General features: G+C 45.4%; 1 protein-coding gene across 1 annotated transcript in view; it reads right to left on the bottom strand.

The window, feature by feature from the left end:
- Positions 1-8,360: 8,360 nt before the first annotated feature.
- LOC310748666 (uncharacterized protein) overlaps positions 8,361-20,865 on the bottom strand; it is a 31,952-nt gene continuing 19,447 nt past the window's right edge. Inside the window, exons 9-16 of the mRNA XM_083584514.1 lie at positions 18,769-19,368; positions 14,196-14,278; positions 13,444-13,600; positions 12,504-12,665; positions 12,254-12,379; positions 10,356-10,576; positions 9,979-10,019; positions 8,361-8,742 (exon numbers count right to left, since the gene is read on the bottom strand). Of these exons, the coding sequence (XP_083440640.1) occupies positions 8,645-8,742; positions 9,979-10,019; positions 10,356-10,576; positions 12,254-12,379; positions 12,504-12,665; positions 13,444-13,600; positions 14,196-14,278; positions 18,769-19,368 (1,488 nt within the window). The 3' untranslated portion in view covers positions 8,361-8,644. The remainder of the gene's footprint in view (positions 8,743-9,978; positions 10,020-10,355; positions 10,577-12,253; positions 12,380-12,503; positions 12,666-13,443; positions 13,601-14,195; positions 14,279-18,768; positions 19,369-20,865) is intronic.

The following is a 20,865-nucleotide window of genomic DNA, read 5'->3' on the forward strand; positions in this document are numbered from 1 at the left end:
TTGAACATGGGGTGGGAAAACTGTGGCTTTCCAGATGTTGTTGGACTCCAGATCCCATGAGCCCCAGCCAGCAACATCTGGAAGGCCACAGGTTCCCCATCCCTGTTCAAAAGAGCCAGTTCACTCGCTTCACTTGTTCTTCAGTTCTGATAGTTATAGCTTGTCTTGTTGTGGACTTAATGCCTTCAGAACCACGGCAGACAAGAAGTAGCAGAGCTTAGCCCTGGTGAGCCTTCCTAAGTAATCAAAACAACTTCTCAAGCCATCTCGAACAGAAGGTATTAACTTGCAATGTTGATGCTTTTTGCAGCTTAAGGGCAGGTTAATGAATAGAAAGGGGAAAAGAGTGGGGTTACGTTTATTTGCTGTTGTTCGCGTGTAGCTTTCCTTTGCAAAAACAAATACAAACTGACTTGCAGCTAAGTTCTAAAACAAACATGTATGTTAGTGGTTGTGCTGGACTGTGCTCATGCCATGAGAAAAGAAAATTGCAGTCTATGTGTGCCAAGTGGCAGCCATTCATCCGGAGATTCCTGGGTTGAACCCAACCATTAAGCACATAATTTGCTCTGGATGAGCTCTGGGTGCACTACTGGAATTATAGTACTGCTAATGACACTTTTTCCTAGGTAGAGGGCAAGGTGTAACAGTTCAGCTGGTAGTCAGGCAGTCAACTGCAGGTGTAAAGGCTCCGTAGCAGGTAGGCCAGTCCAGATTCCTGTTGGAAACTGTGGAGAACCACTGTGAGTAACTGAGGAGAAAATACTGAGCTGGTTGAGCCAGTGGTCTGACTCAGTATGAGGTAGCTTCCTATGGGCAGCAGTGCCAATGGAGCAGGACAGCAGAGCTGGCTTAACACATTTTGGAGTGACGTTCATAAGGAGTTAAGAATTGTTCTTCTGGATCAGGCCAATGACCCAACAGCATCCTGTTCTCACAGTGGCCAACTAGATACCTGTGGGAAGCCTACAAGGAGGACTCAAGCACAAGAGCACAATGTGCAATAATGCCCATTACCATGCAAAGCGAGGGAATAGCATTTAAAGCATGGGTAGGCAAACTAAGGCCCGGGGGCCGGATCCAGCCCAATCACCTTCTAAATCCGGCCCACAGACGGTCCGGGAATCAGCATGTTTTTACATGAGTAGAATATGTCCTTTTATTTAAAATGCATCTCTGGGTTATTTGTGGGGCATAGGAATTCGTTCATTTCCCCCAAAAAAATATAGTCCAGTCCCCCACAAGGTCTGAGGGACAGTGGACCGGCCCCCTGCTGAAAAAGTTTGCTGACCCCTGATTTAAAGTAAGTGAAGTGACATTTGTAGAGAGGGACTCTGTCAGACAAGTACTTCAAAGTACCACTGTCTGTTGGTCCACAACTGAGGTATTTAGGGACATAAAAATACATTCAAACCTAGAGGGGGGGACTGTGAGGCATCAGGGAAACGGCTTCCTCTCCCCCCCCCCCCTTTGGCCGTGCATCAGCAGAACAAAGCAATTAGAGTCCCTTACCAGTTAAGAGTGTTTAATGATCAGAGAAAAAGAACAAAGCAGCCATTCTCGGAGTGAAGATGCTCCCAATTAAGTTTTCCTCCTACTCCCCCCCCCCCGAGTCCTCCCTGTCACTTCCCCTTCTTGCAACCTGATCTCACAACCACTGAGCCTTCTGCGTAGCAACCTTATCAGCTCCCCTTGCCCTTGGAGAGAGAGGCTGGACACTTTCCAGCGAAGGGGAGTCAGTTATCTCTCTCTCTTCCTGTTCTGCTTCTCCTAGGTGTTCCCCACTCAGCTCTGCCCAGCTGTGGTTTTCCGAACTATGTCCCTCTGCAAACCAAGTCTCTAAATCTATATAGCGGTACCTCGTGTTGCGTAACCTCCAGGCTACGGAATCTTCCGGTTACGACTGCGGCAACCCAGAAGTGTTTATTTCCGGGTTTCGCTGCCCGCGTATGCGCAGAGGCACTCTGCACGCCGTGCGCATGTACAGAAGTGTTCTGCATGCCGCATGCATGCACAGAAGCACTCTATCATGCTGCACACATGCGCAGAAGCGTCGCCTCTAGTTACCCTGAAATGAATTAAATCTGTAACCAGAGGTACCACTGTACTGATCCACTGTTCCTGGGCAGCAGCAGGAAGAGGGGGAGGTTCCCACCATTGCTCATCAGAGCTGTAATCCTCAGTCTGGTCTCTGACAGGGACACATTTAAAGGGGGAAAGATCCAGGACAACTGTGAGATGGGAAGAATTTCTCTCCTACATCGATGGGGGACAGGCCAGTGCAGATCCACATTTTGTTCTGGTGTGGACAAGCCACTGGTTGTCCGCCGTGGATCTGTTTCAGCTTATGTTCTTGATTAAGCCTAGTTGCCGTAGCAACTGCAGCACTTTACCCTTTCATCCTGGCCACCTGCCTCCTTTGAAGCAGTTTCCACCCTCAAGTTGTGGTGCAATGCAAAAATAAAACAAAATGCTGAGTCGCAGGGCTTGTTTTGCCATGGGTGAAAATGTTCAGGAAGCACCACTTCATTCCTGTTTCAGCTCTGCACTTAATCTGATCTTTTAGAACATCCCAGATGTAGCATGGCAACATCCTTAGATTTTCCAGATCACATCACTGCCCCAGAGAATCAGAGGCTTGCAGCTTCCAGCCCCTCCTATCCTTCACTGGAACCGCCTCAATACCCCCTAATTGTACACAATTTTTGTGTCACTATCGTCCCTTGTCCCATGGATAGCTGATGCACTGGTGACAGAGGAAACACCCTCTAATTGTTTTGCAGTTCTTGTCCAGCTGGCTTTCTAATCTCAAGCTCACCCACTCAGAAAATGTGCTAGGAGGAGGATTTCAGTCTCTGATAAGAAGAAGAAGAAGAGTTTGGATTTGATATCCCGCCTTTCACTCCCTTTAAGGAGTCTCAAAGCAGCTAACATTCTCCTTTCCCTTCCTCCCCCACAACAAACACTCTGTGAGGTGAGTGGGGCTGAGAGACTTCAAAGAAGTGTGACTGGCCCAAGGTCACCCAGCAGCTGCATGTGGAGGAGCGGAGTCGCGAACCCGGTTCCCCAGATTACGAGACTACCGCTCTTAACCACTACACCACACTACACCACACTGGTGTAGTTTCTGACACCAGTAGCTTTTAACCTGATCCTCATGGTTCAGAGAGCAGAGAGGCCTTGTTGGCAAGCCTAATAGGACTGAATGGGAGGCCCCATAAGATCTCAAGATACTGTGTGCAAAAGAATGATTGCCTAAAGCTCACCCTTACTGGTTCTGGTACTCAAAAAAATCGGGGGTGCTCAAACTAGGGAGGGATGAGCTTGCCAGCCTCTACCCCATGTTCTCACAGGCACTAGTTGTACCCATTCTGCCCCCAGCATTGAGCAAGAAGGCCTTCAGTTGTGTGCCCTTAGGAACCTCCTTCTGTCATGGCTGTGGACCACCTCTCCTCTGGTAACCGCAGTTCTGAGAAGGAGGGGGAGGAGGGGGAGGGGGACCCATCCCCGGGTCTTTCCTGTTTGGGACTGTTATCCCTGGAGCCTGCCTCCCCTTCCCTGAGACTGAAGGAAACACTGCTAGCAGATGTTGATGGTTAGTCTACAGACTCCTCAGAGGATCAAGCAATCCCACAGCTGGAAAGTCCATTACCCCAAAAGGAGCTAAGAGGAGGGGCCCTTTAAATAGTCAGGAGGCTATTGACTCAAGGGGTGGGGCCTCCAAGGAACGTCTCCCTTGCGCTGCTATAAAACTCAGCCAGGTCTTTGTTGGCCTCAGCTCTTGGAGAGCTATCTGTGGTGCTGAACCCAGACCTTAGTCTCCCTCCAAGGGGCTAACCTTTGCCTTGCTCCTCTGCCTGGACAATCAGCAATGTCTGACCTCTCCTTGTTTGGCCGATCACCCTCCTGTGGACTGTGACTGATCAACATGGGACAGTTGGGGGGGGGGTTGAATGTGGGTGCCTGGTGTGTTCACCTCCTGCTCAGTTTGAGCTCCATGAATTCTTTTTGAAGGCCTGAAGGGGGCTGCTCTATCACTGTTAACTGCCCCACAGCATCAGAATGAAGTCAGCTGAGTCAGGGCAGTTTTACTTGGTGGCATTTCACTCAATAATTGTTCCCTTTTTATGAGGTCTTGTTTATGCCATGAGTGGCGTGAAGTGTATAACAGAACATGACCTTAAGAGAGATCTTTTAATGGGTTTTTCCGCAGGCTGGAGAGTGCTATGTATGAGATGCAAAGGCTATGGGCTTTTCCACAATGGTTGCAATTAATAGATTGCAGGGCCATGGACCTGTTCACCTCATTAGGGAGGAGAATAAAGGCAGGCTTCCATTTTACTGGCCTTGGGCTTGTTTTCTGCTGTTCTTCAGTTTTATCAAGGACATAAGACTGAAAAGATTTACCTTGTTTAGTGTTTCTTTTCCCGACTGTCAAAAACTGCCTTCCATTTTTTGGCACCACTGATGTTGTCTTTGGGCTGCCTTTGTTCCCCCATTGCTATTTCCCTTTATGGTTCTTTTCCTTCGTTATACTCAACCTCATCTTCCTTCACTGCTGCTGTATTGACTGTGACAACCCATGTGATTTGGTTGATGATGTTACAGAGTGGATGGCAACTAAGGTCAAGGGAAGTGAGGGAGGAGGAGGAGGAGGAGGAGGAGGAGGAAAATTGTACCAAGAAGCAATAGGCAGGGGAATAAGCAATGCATTGAAACAATGTGAATTTGAAGGGCAACTCAAGTTGAATAATTTCACTTTTTTGTTAAAAAATGAAGTGCCGGTTCTCATATATTTATAGAAGTATTGTGGGTGCCAGCCCAAAAGTTCCAGTACTCCATACTAAGGAGTCGTGTCACAAAAAATCCCTGACTTCCCCATTTTTTTGGTGGATTTTTTCCTGCCCCTGGAGAAATTCAGTGGAAATGGTCAGCACAGATTCTCTGCCCACCAGCATGTTTTGAGAGGCCATTTTTGCTGGCCTCTCTAAAAGATCCTGCTTCTGCTACCTATCTCTTGCTTCCTGCACCATGGAGGCCTCCAGCTCTGCCATTTTGCTGTCCTCTACTGCACTTTTCCCAGTTATCTTCAGTAATGTGAGCTATGTGTTGTGGGGAAAGTTCTGTCTCCACCACCTCGTTCCTTGTTCCTTCCTTTGATGTCCAGGCTTACCTGCCTGCATTGTTCATATCAAGGGCACTGTTTCACCTGCAGCAAGGCAATCATCATCACCTTAATCACCGTTTCTAATGAAGCTCAAGCTCCTCTACAGTACTCCAGCCCTTCAAAGCATTGCTTAGTACAAATGCTGGTTAACCACAGGGTTTTGATGTTCTCATTTTTATGCCCTTGCACTTTCTCCTGACCACCACATTGTTGCACACACAAGCAAGTAGCTCGCGCTCATCAAAAGGCTCCATCAGTCGATTTGGCTCAGCAAGCTGTCATTCAAAAGTCCTTAGCGTGATGTTGGCAATACTTGTGTGGTTGAATTTGAGGAATGTTGTGAATGTTAAAATGATGTTGGATTGAAAATAAGTGGCATTAGCAACAAAGTTAATAGGAATATGCAAAAATGAATTGATAAATGGATGAAAATATAGAGTTATAATATGTTAAGATATAGAGTTAAGATAAACGAAAGAGGGTAAGGATTTGCTGATTTGATTATTTAAATGGGAATACAAAAAAGGGAGGTGTGAGGAGGCCAAGGAAACAAGCTAATGAGTTTAAAGTTACTAAAAACGGATTTGTTTTTAATTCTTTTTTACCTATTTGTTTTTTGTATTTTGTATTTTTACTCTTCTCTTTTCTTTTTTATGTATTTTTCTATGTCTTCTTTTTTGTATCTTTTTCTTTCTATGTGACTTTTTTCTATTTTGTAAACTTATGTTTTTGTAAAATCTCAATAAATATCTTTTTTAAAAAAAAATGAATTTGAGGAATGTTGATCATGAAGCTTGGGATTCTGATTCTGGCAAGACACCCATGGTAGTGAAATGAGGTGTGGCAAGACAAGTCATCACAGCAAAAAATATATAAAAAGCATGCACTGAACAGCCAAGGGAAGCATCCAGTTATGCCAACCCAAAGTGGCAGGAAACTGTCACATGAATCCTCCCAGCCAATCAGGAGTCTAAGGAGGCAATGCTAATATTTCCCTGCTGTTCTCACCTCCGCCAGCAGGGGGTCAGTGCTAACGTGCAGTCACTGTATTGTAGAGGAGACCCTGGTTCAAATCCTGATACCAGACCAAAAAAAGTGCTCAAGGCCAACCACCAGGCAGCAAAGCCAAGCCATGATTAGTGGTATGTTGACAGGGTCTTTTTTAAAGGACTGTGCTATTTTAGGGATTGTATCTTATGTTATTTTATTTGCTGTTTTAATGTGTTGTAAACCACTTTGAGGGGGTGAGCTCCCGTTGCTCGGTCCCTGCTCCTGCCAACCTAGCAGTTCAAAAGCACGTCAAAGTGCAAGTAGATAAATAGGTACCGCTCCGGCGGGAAGGTAAACGGTGTTTCCGTGCGCTGCTCTGGTTCGCCAGAAGCGGCTCAGTCATGCTGGCCACATGACCCGGAAGCTGTACGCCGGCTCCCTCGGCCAATAAAGCAAGATGAGCACCGCAACCCCAGAGTCGGTCACGACTGGACCTAATGATCAGGGGTCCCTTTACCTTTACCTTTAAACCACTTTGAGGGTTTTTTTTTAATAATGTAAAGTGGAGTAGAAATAAAAAACATCATCATCATCTTTATCTATTTGATGCTGTTGTAAGCAGACCTGTTGCTTGTGCAAAGGGCAGTATATAAATATTCTAAATAAGTAAATAAACATGGAAATGGGGAGGGGTGTAGGGGGAGATTACTGGTCCTCCATATAGCCATAGCCATTCTTTGTCACCTAAAGCTGCCCAACCCTGGTTACAGTTGGAGAGGTTCCATGGCTGAAGTGAAGGGTGGTGCTCATTAGGACTGGTAGGGTGGAATTCAGGGAGGTTGACAGTAGGGGGAGCCAGAGCAAGCTGCTAGCCAGTGAGGCAGAGCCAACTAATCTTGTTTTTGACCCCAACCTTCTCCCTTCTGGCCCTTCTGCTTGCTATTTCTGCCTGTTCTCCTATCCTCTTTAAGCATGCAAGCAGTGACAAGGGTTGTGTCATCCATTCCAGGCAGTTCTACATATTGGGGTAGGAGGGAGAGCAAAGGAATGGGTAGTTGGGAGAGAATCAGGGGGGGTAGTCCCACTGGGGGTATCTTGCTCAGATGGGACCCCACAAAATCCAGAGGCGGTTCTGTGTTGCCTTCCTGTTCACCACAAGTTTGAGTTTTTGAGAAGTTCTTTAGCAAAACCCAGTAGCTCCAGAAGGAGGTGGGAGGAGACAGAGAAGAATGAAAGGGTAAGCTGATAACTGAGATTATGGCTGGAGGATATCCATTAAGCTCCCTTTGAGGACTGGAATCTCTGTCTGTGGATGAAAGGGTAGATAGAAAAAGATGTAGAAGAAAAAGATTCCAAGCCGAAAAGCCCAGGTCTCAAATGTTATTACAAGAAAATTCTTAGAATGTAAATGCAAGGTGAGCTGGGAGTAACGCCTTTGTTTTCTGGGAAATAGCCTGGCTAAATTCCATATCTGCAGCCCTATAAACCTGTGTAAAAATGCCACATTTCTTTAGAGGAACCAACCTAAGCTGAGGGACTCTCTGCTGGGTTTTCTACCTGCTCCTTTCAGCAATACACACAGGTCCTGCTATCCAAATGCTCAGTATATGAAAATTCACATACTCAAATCTCGCTATACACACTGCAGATTCAGATACCCAAACATCTAGACCTGCAAATAGTACTGTAAACAGATTATCAGCCTTAAACAAGCCTTGCTTTTTTTGTGTTTAGCTGGCCTGCGGCTTTCGTTTCATCAAAAACCATGATGAGAGGGAGCAGGGAGGGAGAGACTGCACAAATATGAAAGCATTTCCCCCTTACTTTTTGCCTTCTGCAAGGTTTCAGAGGGTTTCCCTGGGTTTCCCCAGGTTTTTTCATCATTTGCGGATCAAAATTCCTTGGTTGGAAATGCATTAAAAAATTTCCAATAGGAACCAATGGAAATCATCAAGTTGTTATACAAACACTCACCTAACAAACAATTTCCTGAGAAATTGTGTTTGGATAGCAGGACCTGTGTGTAAATTGCTTTAAATAAAGACAGATCTTTGCACCCCCAAAACAATCTTGAAGTCTGGTTTTTTTCCACAATAAAAAAACACTGGTTCTTTCCCAATTTTATCCTTTCTCGAGGAATCCCACAATGATTACATTTTTGAGAACCCTAAATATACAACCATGAAACAATCTCATGTTTTATAGGAAATAATGCTTTATTAGCTAGTAGCAAGCAAGGCAGTTGACTGTAAAGGTCACCTAACAGTGTGCTTTTTCTTCCTTATGCAAAGGTTTCATGTAGATGCACACACATACATAACAGTAAATGTGTGTTGTTTTTGTTAATTTGGAAAACTTGCTGATAACTATTTTTTTAATAAAAAAGGAAGGCATACTGCAGAACGCATGAAGATTCTGTGATGTTAAACTCTCTCAGTTGTATCCACAGAACTATAGACTTGGGGCACCATTGATGGCAGGTTCTTTTCAATAGCTGGACTGTTTGACCTGCTCACGAGTAGAGACGACCTTTCCATCTTCAACCTCCTCGACAATCATGCGGACTTGACGTGAGGTCTTCGTCACTGCAAGAGAAGAATTGGAGAGAGGGTTTATTTCCTCTTCAGATGTTTCATAACTTCACCAGATAACTCCATCTCAAAAACAGAATGATCAGGAGGTTAGAGGACCTGAGAAGCTTATATAGGGTCCTCAGCCAACTGGGAGGCTGAACTGGGAGCCAATCAGACCTTGAGGGAAGGAACAAGGAATGCTGGAAGGTTTCTGTTGCTTTCTGGGCCTGTGAGCAGAATGGTTAATGTTTCCGTTTCCACATACAGAAGACCCCAGGAAGTTGCTCCTGATATTATTTCATAACTTGTCTCACACGCCACTTGATTGTAAAAAAACACAACAACCTCAAAGCAGTTTGCAAAATATATGTAGTTGAGAGACAAAAGTAGGATGTCTTACAGGGATGGGAAACCTGTGGGTCACCCCCAAATGTTGCTGAACTCCTGTCAGCCTTGGCCATTGGCCATCCTGACTGGGGCTGATGGGAGTTGGAGTCCAACAACATCTGGAGGAGCACCTACTCCCCGTCTGTGCCCTGTCAGAATAGCAGAGATGAGTACCTCATCTACTTTCCTCTTATCTACTTGGAATTGTTGGGGGAAACAGGAATTGTGTGGGCTGGGATGTAATTAATAGTGCAATCCTAGGCATGTTTGCTCAGAGTTCAGTGAGTTCAGCGTGACTATGGCTGCACACACATTATACCTTTGAAGCACATTTGAAGCATATTTTCTCCTCAAAGAATTCTGCACACTGTGGTTGCTAGGGATTGCAATTCTATGGGGGTAAACTAACGTGCCCAGAAATTTTTGAGGGGAAGAATGATTTTCAAATGTGCTTTAAATGTATAATGTGTGCACAGCTTTACTCCCAGTAAGTGTGTTTAGGAAACCATCATGTTTTTCTGAACAGCCTGAAATCTGCTCAGGATTCTGGCCAAGGGTGATAGTAACACTGCAATCCAAGATGGTGAAGTCGGTGAACAACGCTCTTTGATGTGCAGATATATCTTCATCCTGACTCACTTAGCAGTGGCAGCAGATAACATCACACAAGATGAAGGGTCTCAGTGTTCAGATTATCTCCTTACCATCTCCTTACCATTTGTGGTGGTCCTTCAGCTACTGTTTTTAGAAGGCTACTGGGTTTGGCTAAAAATGGGACAAGTCAGGGCCTCTTGAAAGCCTCTCCTATATTTCCCCCATAATCTGAGAATTGAACTTTTTTTAGTTGGCATGCATTCTTACCATCTCTTCCGGACACAGCTGCGTTGTACTGGGAACTGATGCTGTAAGAAAAGGAGGAAAGAAACATGGCCAAGTTAGAAATGCAGGCTGCTTTTTTAGAATACATTATGAAATGCCAGTGTGATAATACAAAAAAAAAATCCTAAATATGGCTCTTAAATATGGAAACAGGGCTGCGTACCAATTACAGTGTTGTTCGTTGATTAGATAATCAAATAATGAATGGGTCTATTAATGCCAGCACCACCAAAATCTGGATAAAATTGCCTTTTAAGATACTGAAGGAACCTCCCTGTTTTGCTCCATGTGAGCTGTTTTAGAACTCCCTTCTTGCCATCCCTCCCCAGCACAGCCATCCCAGCCCCTCTTTTACGTACTGGGCCTCCTCTCCCTCCAACAGGCGGCGGTAGGTGGCAATCTCCTGTTCCAGGCGGGTCTTGACATCGAGAAGGATCTTGTATTCATGGTTCTGGCGCTCCATGTCGCACCTCAGCTCAGCCAGCTGCTCCTCCATGCTGCTGATCATAACCTGGATCTGGGCGAGCTGGGAGCCATAGCGAGACTCTGTATCTGCCAGGGTGGCTTCCAGTGCTGCTTTCTGGGGGAAGAGAATTGAGAGGAGGGTCACATTCATTGCTTTGAGAACTTTGGAAGATTATCAGGTGTATATAACAATGACAGTAGTGGGCTGCACGTTGGTTTTGTTATGTACTGAAGTTCTCACCCTGGGCCAGCAGGGGGATACTGTAGATAGTTATGCAAATAAGGGATCGAAAGTTACGTTCAGTGATTGGATAGTTTTAGAAAATTGTTACAGTTACGTTGTAATGGAGCTCTGTATAAGCAGGCTGACTGAACCCTTCAGTTCAGTTCGGTTCTGGCCTGTGAATAAACAAGAGCTGTTTGAAGAATCGCTGTGTCATCTGATATGTTCACCCACAACTTAGCAGGTTTCATGAAATATTTCAAGGAGGGATGGAGGGAAATTGATTTTGGTTTGCAAACCAAAACACAACTATCCTTCAAAATTTGCACTTTTCTAGATTTTGTGGTGCAGCTTCCTAACCAAATAATATGCATAATATTAGAGGAAATTTCCATAAAATTCATTATGTTTAGGGATGTTGCTTGCAAAAAAAAAGGTGTCTATATAAAAATGTGTTTATCAGGAAGAATTCAGACAAAATTCTAAAACCCCTGCACATTACTACTGAGATGTGGAGAACTGGATTTAAGATTGGAAAAATGAGAAAGTGACAGAAACCAACATTGTCAGATTTGTCAAATCAGGTATAGCATCTAAAGTCCTTAGGTAAATGCAGATGTCCAATCAGCAAATAGCTTTGGGTTATGGAGCCTGCTGGATGAGACCAAAGGTCTCTCTGGCCCAGCATCCTGTTCTCACAGTGGCCAACCAGATGCATGTGGGAAGCCTGAAAGCAGTCCACAAATGCTTATGCCGTGATAAAAATTAGTCTTTAAGGTGCCACAAGACTACAAGACTCTAGGTTGTTTTTGCTGCACTAGAGCTACCGCTCTGGAAATTATTACACAGCTTTGTTGTTGCATTCATATTTCACCCAAGAAGCTTAAAAGAGTTTCTCTCACTCACTCACACAGGCACACATTTCATCCTCATAAAAGCTCTACCGGGTACAGTAGGATGAGAGATAGTGACTGGTCCTAGGTCACCTGGTGAACTTCATGACCGCATGGGGAGTTGATCCTGGGTCTCCCTGGTCCTAGTCTGACAAACTAGCCATGAAACCACTTTTTAATCATCCCATATTAAATTTTTGCAGAGCCTCTAGGCTATGAGACAAGAGCAGCAGGACGACTCGCTCCATCGCTTCTCAGTGCCACGCCTCTGACTTTCTCACCCAAAGAACGCAAAGACTGCAATCTGATAAAGTGTAGTGTATATAGGCTGCACACTTCGCCGGAAGTAAGTCCTACTTAATTCAACGAGCTCAATAGACATATAAGATTGCACCATTTGTCACCACCAACTTGTCCCATTGAGTTCAATGGGATTGAAGCACAGTTCACTTTTGAGCCCTGTGTGTCTCAGTCAAAAGCAAAGTCGCACTCTGTGTAAGGACACACTAATGATATTGTCCAAAAGAGGGGAGGTGGGCATTGTTATGCAATGGCCAGAAACGCACCACAAATCATTCAAATGAAAAGGTCCTACTTCGTGGACTGTGTCACTGAGATAGAGCCAAGGGGACATTCAGAGATTCATCATCCTCCCCAGTTCCACGTGCCCCCTTACCGTGCTGAGTTGAGTCTGCAACTCTATCTCCAAGCTTTGGACGCTCCGCCTAAGTTCTGTGATCTCCGACTTGCCGCTCTGCAGCTGCTCTGTGTGGATGGCAACTTCGCGGTTCAGCTCTTCAGTCTGCAAGCAAAAGGAGAACACATGTTGCTTACATGAAACTCAGAGCACCGAGTATCCATTTGAGAACCTGTGTCACTCTTATTTTCCCTCCAGAAAGCTCCTTCATCCTGAGAGGAAGTCCCACCTTGCTGAAGAACCACTGCTCAGCATCCTTGCGGTTCTTCTCTGCCAGGTGCTCGTACTGCTCACGCATCTCCGCCAGGATCTTGGTGAGATCCACTCCAGGAGCAGCGTCCATTTCCACCGAGATCTCACCACCCATCTGGCTTCGGAGGACAGCCATTTCCTGGAAAGAGAGGGAAACGTGGAAAGTTTATTTGCTTTGTTTTTGTTTGTTTGTTTGTCCTCTACTGGGGTTAAGGAGAGAACTGCACACAGATGAAGGTGATGGATGGTTGGTGAAGGACCCTGTGTGAGATGCAGGGAAGGGAAGTTCTCCCAGGGTGGGAGGTTGGGAGAAGAAAAGGAAGGTCCCAGGTGAGAGCTGAGAGGGTTCACCTTTTTCTGTATGGGACAAGAGTCCCATTCTATTTTTACTTGCTTTTTAAAAAAAATTGTTTATATCAGTTTGTTTTTTATTGTAATGTATTCTGAACATTCTTAATAAAAAATCTTATAAAAAAGAAAGTTTATTTGCTTATCTGTTCCAGCTGTGACATGGGAGTCCAAAACCACATAGAATAGTGCCTTATGGCAGATTAGCCTCCTTGTCCAAGTTGTCCATCTCTCCCAAAACAACTGGAAGCAGTTCTCCTGGGTTTAGCAGGGGACCTTTTGAATCCAAAGCATATACTCCACCACTGAATAGAACCATGGTCCTTTGAAGACAGGCTCTGTCTTGGTGGCTAGCAAGCAGGCTTTGACCAGCTGCTCGACTGCTATGAATTAGACTTTCTGCATACCGTCACAAGCCACCCTAAATGCGGGTTTGTCTCAAAGGCCAGATCTTGAGCATGGCAGTACAGGCAACCACTGGTTGGCTATAGGACTGAAGCCAGCAAGCGTAGGATGCTTTACTTGCCACTGGCCATGCGATACAGGTTGATGGCAGCTTTGCCTCTCACCTCTTCATGGTTCTTCCTTAGATAAGCCAGCTCCTCCTTCAGGTTCTCAATCTGCATCTCCAGGTCTGCCCTGGACAGGGTCAGCTCATCCAAGACTCTGCGCAGCCCATTGATGTCAGCCTCCACATTCATGCGCATAGCTTGCTCTGTCTCAAACCTGGAAGCAGAAAAAGGGCAGATTAAATTAAGATATCCCCTTTTCGTATTGTTTTGTTTTGTTCCGCATAGTTTTGCTTACTGTATTTTTTCATGTATTAGATGAGGTTTTTTGGCTCAAAAATTATGTCAAAAAATTGGGGCCATCCTATACACAGATAGTGGCAGCAACTCCCTCTAAAAAAAGCTCAACAACTCTGGGCCATCTCCCCTCATTTTCTTTAAATTTAGTCCCCCAAAATAGGGGGTGTCTTATACACGGAAAAATACAGTATTTGCTTTTTCAGACTAGTTGTTCATGACAGGCCTTCAGTTAAGTTTCCTGATATATGAGATGTCAGATTATCCAGCCTCGTTTGCTGGCTTCCTAATCCAGCCTGCTAATTACACCTTGATTGTGTTCTGGACCAAACTCTGTGTTTCTAAACCTAATTTTTCTTTCCTTGCTCCAACTTGTTTAGTGGCTTTTAGATCTGCCTTGGAAGCTGAAGCAACTTCATCAGTCCAGGGAGCCATAGATTGGAGACCGTTCTCCAAGTGAAATGTTTGTTCCACCCGCTCATGGTTCATACATATTCTGCGGAAGCACAACTTACTTGGTTCTGAAGTCATCGGCTGCCAGGCGGGCATTGTCAATCTGCAGGACGATGCTAGCATTGTCAACAGTGGCAGCCAATATCTGGGGAAAGAACAAGTAGTCTTAAAGAGAAGTCTTAAAGAGGCTTGTCTGAATTATGTACTCTCTTAAGTATACAGGACAAGAGCAGGCATTAAGTGATGCCTAGGGTGGAAGTTATAATGGCATTTCATGGCACCAAGATAACATGCATCAGGTCAGCCTAGATAGCTCAGTTGGCTGGAGTTGGGTGCTGATAATGTAAAAGTGGCAGGTTCTATCTGCATATGGGACAGCTGCATATTCCTGCAATTCTATGATTCTCTAGATTCCATAGAACTCTACAATTCTATGATTCTATTATCTATCCAACAGGCTTACTCTACCCATCACTGCCACTATTGGGTTGACCATATTAATAGCAATCCCTGCTAATCCCTGTGGAACACCCTCCCATCAGATGTCAAGGAAATAAACAACTATCTGACTTTTAGAAGACATCTGAAGGAAACCCTCTTTAGGGAAGTTTTTAATGTTTGATGTTATATTGCCTGATGATGATGATGATGATGATGATGATGATGATGATGATGATTCTGTTGGGAGCCAACCAGAGTGGCTGGGGAAACCCAGCCAGATGGGTGGGGTGTATATTATTATTATTATTATTATTATTATTATTATTATTATTATTATTATCACCCAAATGGATTATGATAAACATGAGGAAACTGGAAATCAGCCTTTGCCAACCTGCTGCTTGCCAACTGTTTTGAACTACAACTCTCATCAGCCCTAGATAGCAGAGTCATGATGTCTGGAAATTGCCAGATTGGCAAAGTCTGCTGCCAAGCAAGGAAGGGACGTGTTCTCTGATGTTGTTATCCATTGGCTGCTCCTCATTAGGTACCATTTTCAAGGAAGGACATCAGTAGATCAAGCAATGGATAGAGATTTCTGGTGATCCATGAGCAAACTCAGAAGCCTCACTCAAGGCATAGAGAGATAGATAGATGATAGATGATGGTGATAGATTAGATAGATAGATAGATAGATAGATAGATAGATAGATTAGATTAGATAGATAGATGATAGATAGATAGATAGATAGATGATAGACACACAAAAATTTTTTCACAATGCCCCTCAAATCAAATAATTACATTGTTTCCTGAATTGACTTCCCATCCTCAGTTGACTTCTCCACAGTGTTTTTCCTCAAACCTTTTCTACTGAATTATATCTTTTCTGCTGCATTACATCTTTTTTCCCCAAAAAGTTCCTCCTCTATTACAGTTGTTTAAGTGAGGCATCTTTCAAACTCAGGCTGCATTCGGATACTCATTTACACAAGGGTAAGTGCCACTGAACTCAATGGGATGTACTTCTGAGTAGAAACGTATAGGGTTGTGCTGTCAGTTCCTCATCTGTAAAATGCAGGGTGGGCAGATAGAAAGGGGGCAGGATACTCATGCAGAAGAGGGGGTCTCAGCTGGTGCAGCTGGCATGGCAGCACAGAACTGCTGAAGTTCCACACATCATCTATTTTATTGCATTTATTGCATCTTTTTTTTTCTCCAAGGAACTCAAGGTAGCTCACATGGTTCCCCTCTTCACTTAACCCCCACAACATCCCTGTGAGGTAGGTTTGGCTGAAAGGCAGTGACTGGTCCGAGCTTCATTACCAAGTGGGGATTCGAACCCTGGTCTCCTAGGTCCTGCTCCAAGCCAGTGTGCCACCCTGGCTCCCCACTCTCATCAGTATACCTGAAGGAGCGTCTCCACCCCCATCATTCTGCCCGGACGCTGAGGTCCAGTACTGAGGGCCTTCTGGCGGTTCCCTCACTGTGAGGAGCGAAGCTACAGGGAACCAGGCTGAGGGCCTTCTCAGTAGTGGCGTCCGCCCTGTGGAATGCCCTCCCATCAGATGTCAAAGCGATAAACAACTACCTGACATTCAGAAGACATCTTAAGGCAGCCCAGTTCAGGGAGGTTTTTAATGTATGACATATTAGTGTATTTTTGGTCTTTGTGGAAACCGCCCAGAGTGGCTGGGGAAACCCGGCCAGATGGGCGGGGTACAAATAATAAATTACTACTACTACTACTACTACTACTACTACTACTAGTATTATTATTATTACTATTATTATTATTATTATTATTATTATTATTATTATTATTATCACATTAAAGGTGCAGGATCAGCCTGCCTCCTTTTGCACCTGGCCCCCTGGTGAAATGCAGCTTACTTGACAGGGTTGTTGTGGAACGTGGAACTGAGCAGTCTTGCATTTGTTTTATTTAGCCAGTTTGCTCTTCAAAGAGCTCTCCTAATCTCTCGTTTCGGTCCAGTGAAAAACCGTTGCTCCTGCGCCTTCTCATCGCCCTGTCACTGCGACGCTAGACAAAAGGGTGAGCTGCGTCAGAGAGCTCTCCTCTCCCTGCCCCGGGGTGCTTCCAGCCCCTCCATTATCTGAGCAGCTTGGCAGAGGGAGCGCATACTTGGAACGCAAGTCATATCCGCCGCGCATCCACAAGCCCAGGGTCCTGTCAGCACAGACATCACTCACGGCCCTTGTATTCCTTTTGGGTGCTCCTGAAGTGGAGCCACTGGTGCCCTGCAGCCATGCACTCTAGCTGATAGCTTTCTCTTGATCTTGAGGTTGTCATCCTCCTAGGGATTAGCTCAACTGGAAATTAATCCCGTTCCATCCCTCCATCAGTCCACACCCTTCAGTCTTAAAATAATTAGAGACCAAGGGTTTTAGAAACTGTAGGTCCACACCAGAGATGTAAAGCACACCCAACTTCCCCCAAGGAATCCTGGGAATTGTTAAGGGAACTAGGAGTCATGGGAAAACTACAGTTCCCAGGATTCTTTGGGGAAAGACATGTGCTTTAAATGTACATTGGGTGTACTTTATATGTCAGGTGCGCACCTGTCTCACAGCCGGTTTTTCTAAAGCAGCTGAGCAGCACTTCAAGTACCTAATGGGTTGTTACATAGATGAGGGCGAAGAAGAAGAAGTTGTTATCTGCTTCTTTAAAAGGAAGAACTAGATCTAATGGCTTTAAGCCGTAAGAGCATAGATCTCAGTTGACCATCAGGAGAAACCTCTTGAAGTTACAAGCAGTTAGACTATGGTGCTGTTTACCCAGGACAGGGATAGCCAACATTGTGTCCTCTGGACATTGCTGGACTCCAGCTCCCATCCACTCCCCCACCCAGCCAGCATGGCCCTTGGTCAGGATGATGGGAGTTGGAGTCCAACCACATCTGGAAGGTCACCTCATTGGTGCCCTGGACTTAGGGGTGGGTAGGCTTGAAGCAGAGGTTGGAGGACAGCCATCTGTTGGGGATGCTCTAACTGGATTTCCTGCATCAAGAAGGGGGTTGGACTAGATGGCCTACAAGACCTCTTCCAGCTTGGTCATTCTGTGAACTTTCATTTCCCTGAAGGTTATATGGGGTTGTTGTTTTAATCAGAATCTTAATCAAAAGGATTAGATATGATGTGTTCTGGAGGAAACCTCTCAGCTGTTGGTTCATTTGACTTGACTCTACAAATGTCTCACTGGTGGACCAGAAATCAGGATGCCCTTCTTGCCCCTCCCTATGATGAGCAGGAAAATGGGGAAGGGCTGTATCTCAGTGGATAGAGCATCTGCTTTGCATGCAGAAGGTCCCAGTTTCAATCACCAACATCTCCAGGTAGGGCTGTGAAAGACTCCCTACCAAATCCCATAGAGTGTTACTGCCAGTCAGTGAAGACAATAGTGAGCTAGATGGACCAATGGTCTGACTTGGTATAAGGCATCTTCCTACATTCCTCTGTGCCCTACATTTAGAAGGCTTATACCACTATCTAACTTAGGTAACATATCTCAATTGAACGACATAGCTTAAGTTCAGGAGATCCACACCTCTGAGTAAGAATCCATTTGTACCCCTAAGATTATTTAAGCATGCAATAATTTTTAAAAATGTAGTGTGTAAATGAGAGAAGGATATATATGGAAACATGAGCATTATTTGGGGCAGACGACAGGATAAGGATTTGTTGTAGCTTCCTAAGAAGCATCCGGATGATAACACACTTGGCCACATAATGTGTGAGAAGCCCTAAAATGTGAGCACTCTAGAGATCTGAACCCCCACTTCCCACAGCAAGCACCAAACTTTCCATCGCACCCCAGTTTCATACAGGAATTGCAGATAGCTATTCTTCTTATGTGCAAGGCAAATGGTCGCAGCTGCATTGGCACAAGTTGTTCTGGGCTCTGTAACAGCTACACATGCATACGGGCTTAAGCCAGAAACCAGTGGAAAGGGTTCAAATGCCTTAATAGCCATGCTTAGGTTTGCAATCTGGCAGCCTGGGAAGCCCTTATTGCTGGGCTCAAGGATCCCTTGAGCATCACCTCCACAGCAACTCTTTTTTCAGCTACCTTACTCTTCTTTTCTTAACTGTTTTTACACCATTGCATTGCTCTAGACGGCCCAAATCTACAATTCAATGGTTCCAAAGGCTCTCTGGTTTGCCATTTACCTTGCTCCGCAGATCCTCGATGGTCCTGAAGTATGGGCTGTAGTCACGCTCTGGACCTGGTCCCTGCTTCATGTGCCACTCCTTGATCTTGACCTCCAGCTCGGTGTTGGCTTCCTCCAGCGCCCGCACCTTGTCCAGGTAGTTAGCCAGGCGGTCGTTCAGGTTCTGCATGGTCTCCTTCTCGCCTCCGGCCAGAAGGACATCGCCGCCGCCAGCGACAAAGCTTCCACCATAGCCTCCACCAAAGCCACCACCAAGGCTGCTGCTGCAGAAGCTGCCCCCATAGCCACCACCAAGGGCACTGCCTACCCCATAGCCAACCCCAAGGGCACTGCCTACCCCAGAGACATAGCGAGAGGAAGAGATGGAGACGCCACCAGCTCCGCCATGGATGCTCGGGGCTCTGTATCCACCGCCCAGATGGACAGAGGAAAGCCGGGAGGAACCCCCAGCAAAGGAAGGCCCCTTCATCGAGGAGGAAGAGGTGTATTGCCTGTAGGTGGTGGTCATGGCTGCCAGAAAATGGAGACACTCAAGAGAAATGTTCTGACTACGTTCTAAAAGGCTGGGGAGAGCTAGCAGCTCCTTGTCTGTATTCTCCTCTTATATCTGAGACAGAGGCGTTGCCACAAGGAGTGGCGTGGGTGGGTGGGGGTTGCTCTCCTCTCTTTTCCATTCCCTGAAGGTTTCATCACCCCGGGCATCCAAGCCAACTTCCCAAACAATCCTTTTCCTCCCTGCGTTTATTCATGCCTATGTCACATTCCAGAGGGCGGACTTTTCTTTTTATTGAACCGTTCCTTCTTTTGTTTCCGAAAAGAAATTGTCAACTGTTACTCAGCCAAGGTGGCACTTCCACCCAAGGCTATATCTTTTTTTTAAAGGGTTTCTGTACCAGGAAGGCTATGGAATGCAAGTAAGAAAGAATAAAGTATTTGGAGACTCCGCCCTGATGTCTTTCTGAAAAGTCAGGGCATTCTGCCTTTCTCGTGTTTTTCTTGGCTCCCGCTGCTGAGTCTTTCCTAAGCACCCATATCCTTCAGCACCTTCTGGAATGTGGAGTGTGTGGACTCTGTCTCCAAAGCAGGGTTCAGCCAAAGACTCTTAAGAGCGTATAACCAATGACCAAGTGGAAGGATAGGTCTGCTGGCAAGACTTCGCTTGGCCGGGAACTGAAAATCTCAGGGCCAGACAGCATACAAAGCTTATCTTCCATCACAGCGTCCTTGTTGCAGAGGTTTAGTTACATGCAGGCATCAACAGAGGACACCCCCAGAACCTCTGCTGCAGGGTTTTCCAGACCTGGGTCTCCAGTTGTTTTTGGACTACAGCTCCCATCATCCCTAGCTAACAAGACCAGCGGTCAGGAATGGTGGGAATTGTAGTCCAAAAACAGCTGGAGACCCAAATTTGGGAAACTCTGCTCTAGTGGATCATCAACATAATTTCTATCCCACCTTTTTTCCCCCAAGGAGCTCACGGTACTTGGTTCTCCCCCTCCTCATATGAAACACACCCCAAAATCCTGCAAAGTTAGGGCTCCGAGTTGTGTTTGTCATTTGAAGGGAGTATAGAAAAGAATGGCTGGGAGGGTAAGAGTTAAGTACCCTCCCATCTGCCCTCTCTTTCTTGCAAATTGCACCCTGGCCCTGTAGGGATAGCAGAATCTGCCAGTATTGGTTCTCTTGGTTTCTCATTTTTCCAGTCTTAAATTTTTGCAGCAAGCATATATCTTAGTGCAAATTTCATATGCAGTTTTGACTAATCTACACATTTTTATGCACACTTTCCCCCAATAGCTGCATATTTGTGAACATAGGTTGGAGAACTACACCACAGACTTTGGATAAGTGCAAATTTTGAAAGATGGCTGTTTAGGTTCTTATATTAGTTCAGAAAGTGCAAATTTGATACATTCAGTTTTCAATGTGAACTGTGTCAAATTTCTCCCCCTGCCATTTTGCTCTGGAGAGGTGACACCCTGCAACCTTCTAAATATTGCTGGACTACAACTTCCATCATCCCTGACCATTGGCAATGCTGGCTTTGGGGGGGGGGTAGAGTCCAACAACATCTGGAGAGCACAGGTTGCCCATC

Source organism: Podarcis filfolensis, assembly GCF_964270895.1.
Source record: "Podarcis filfolensis genome assembly, chromosome: 13".
Lineage (NCBI taxonomy): Eukaryota > Metazoa > Chordata > Lepidosauria > Squamata > Lacertidae > Podarcis > Podarcis filfolensis.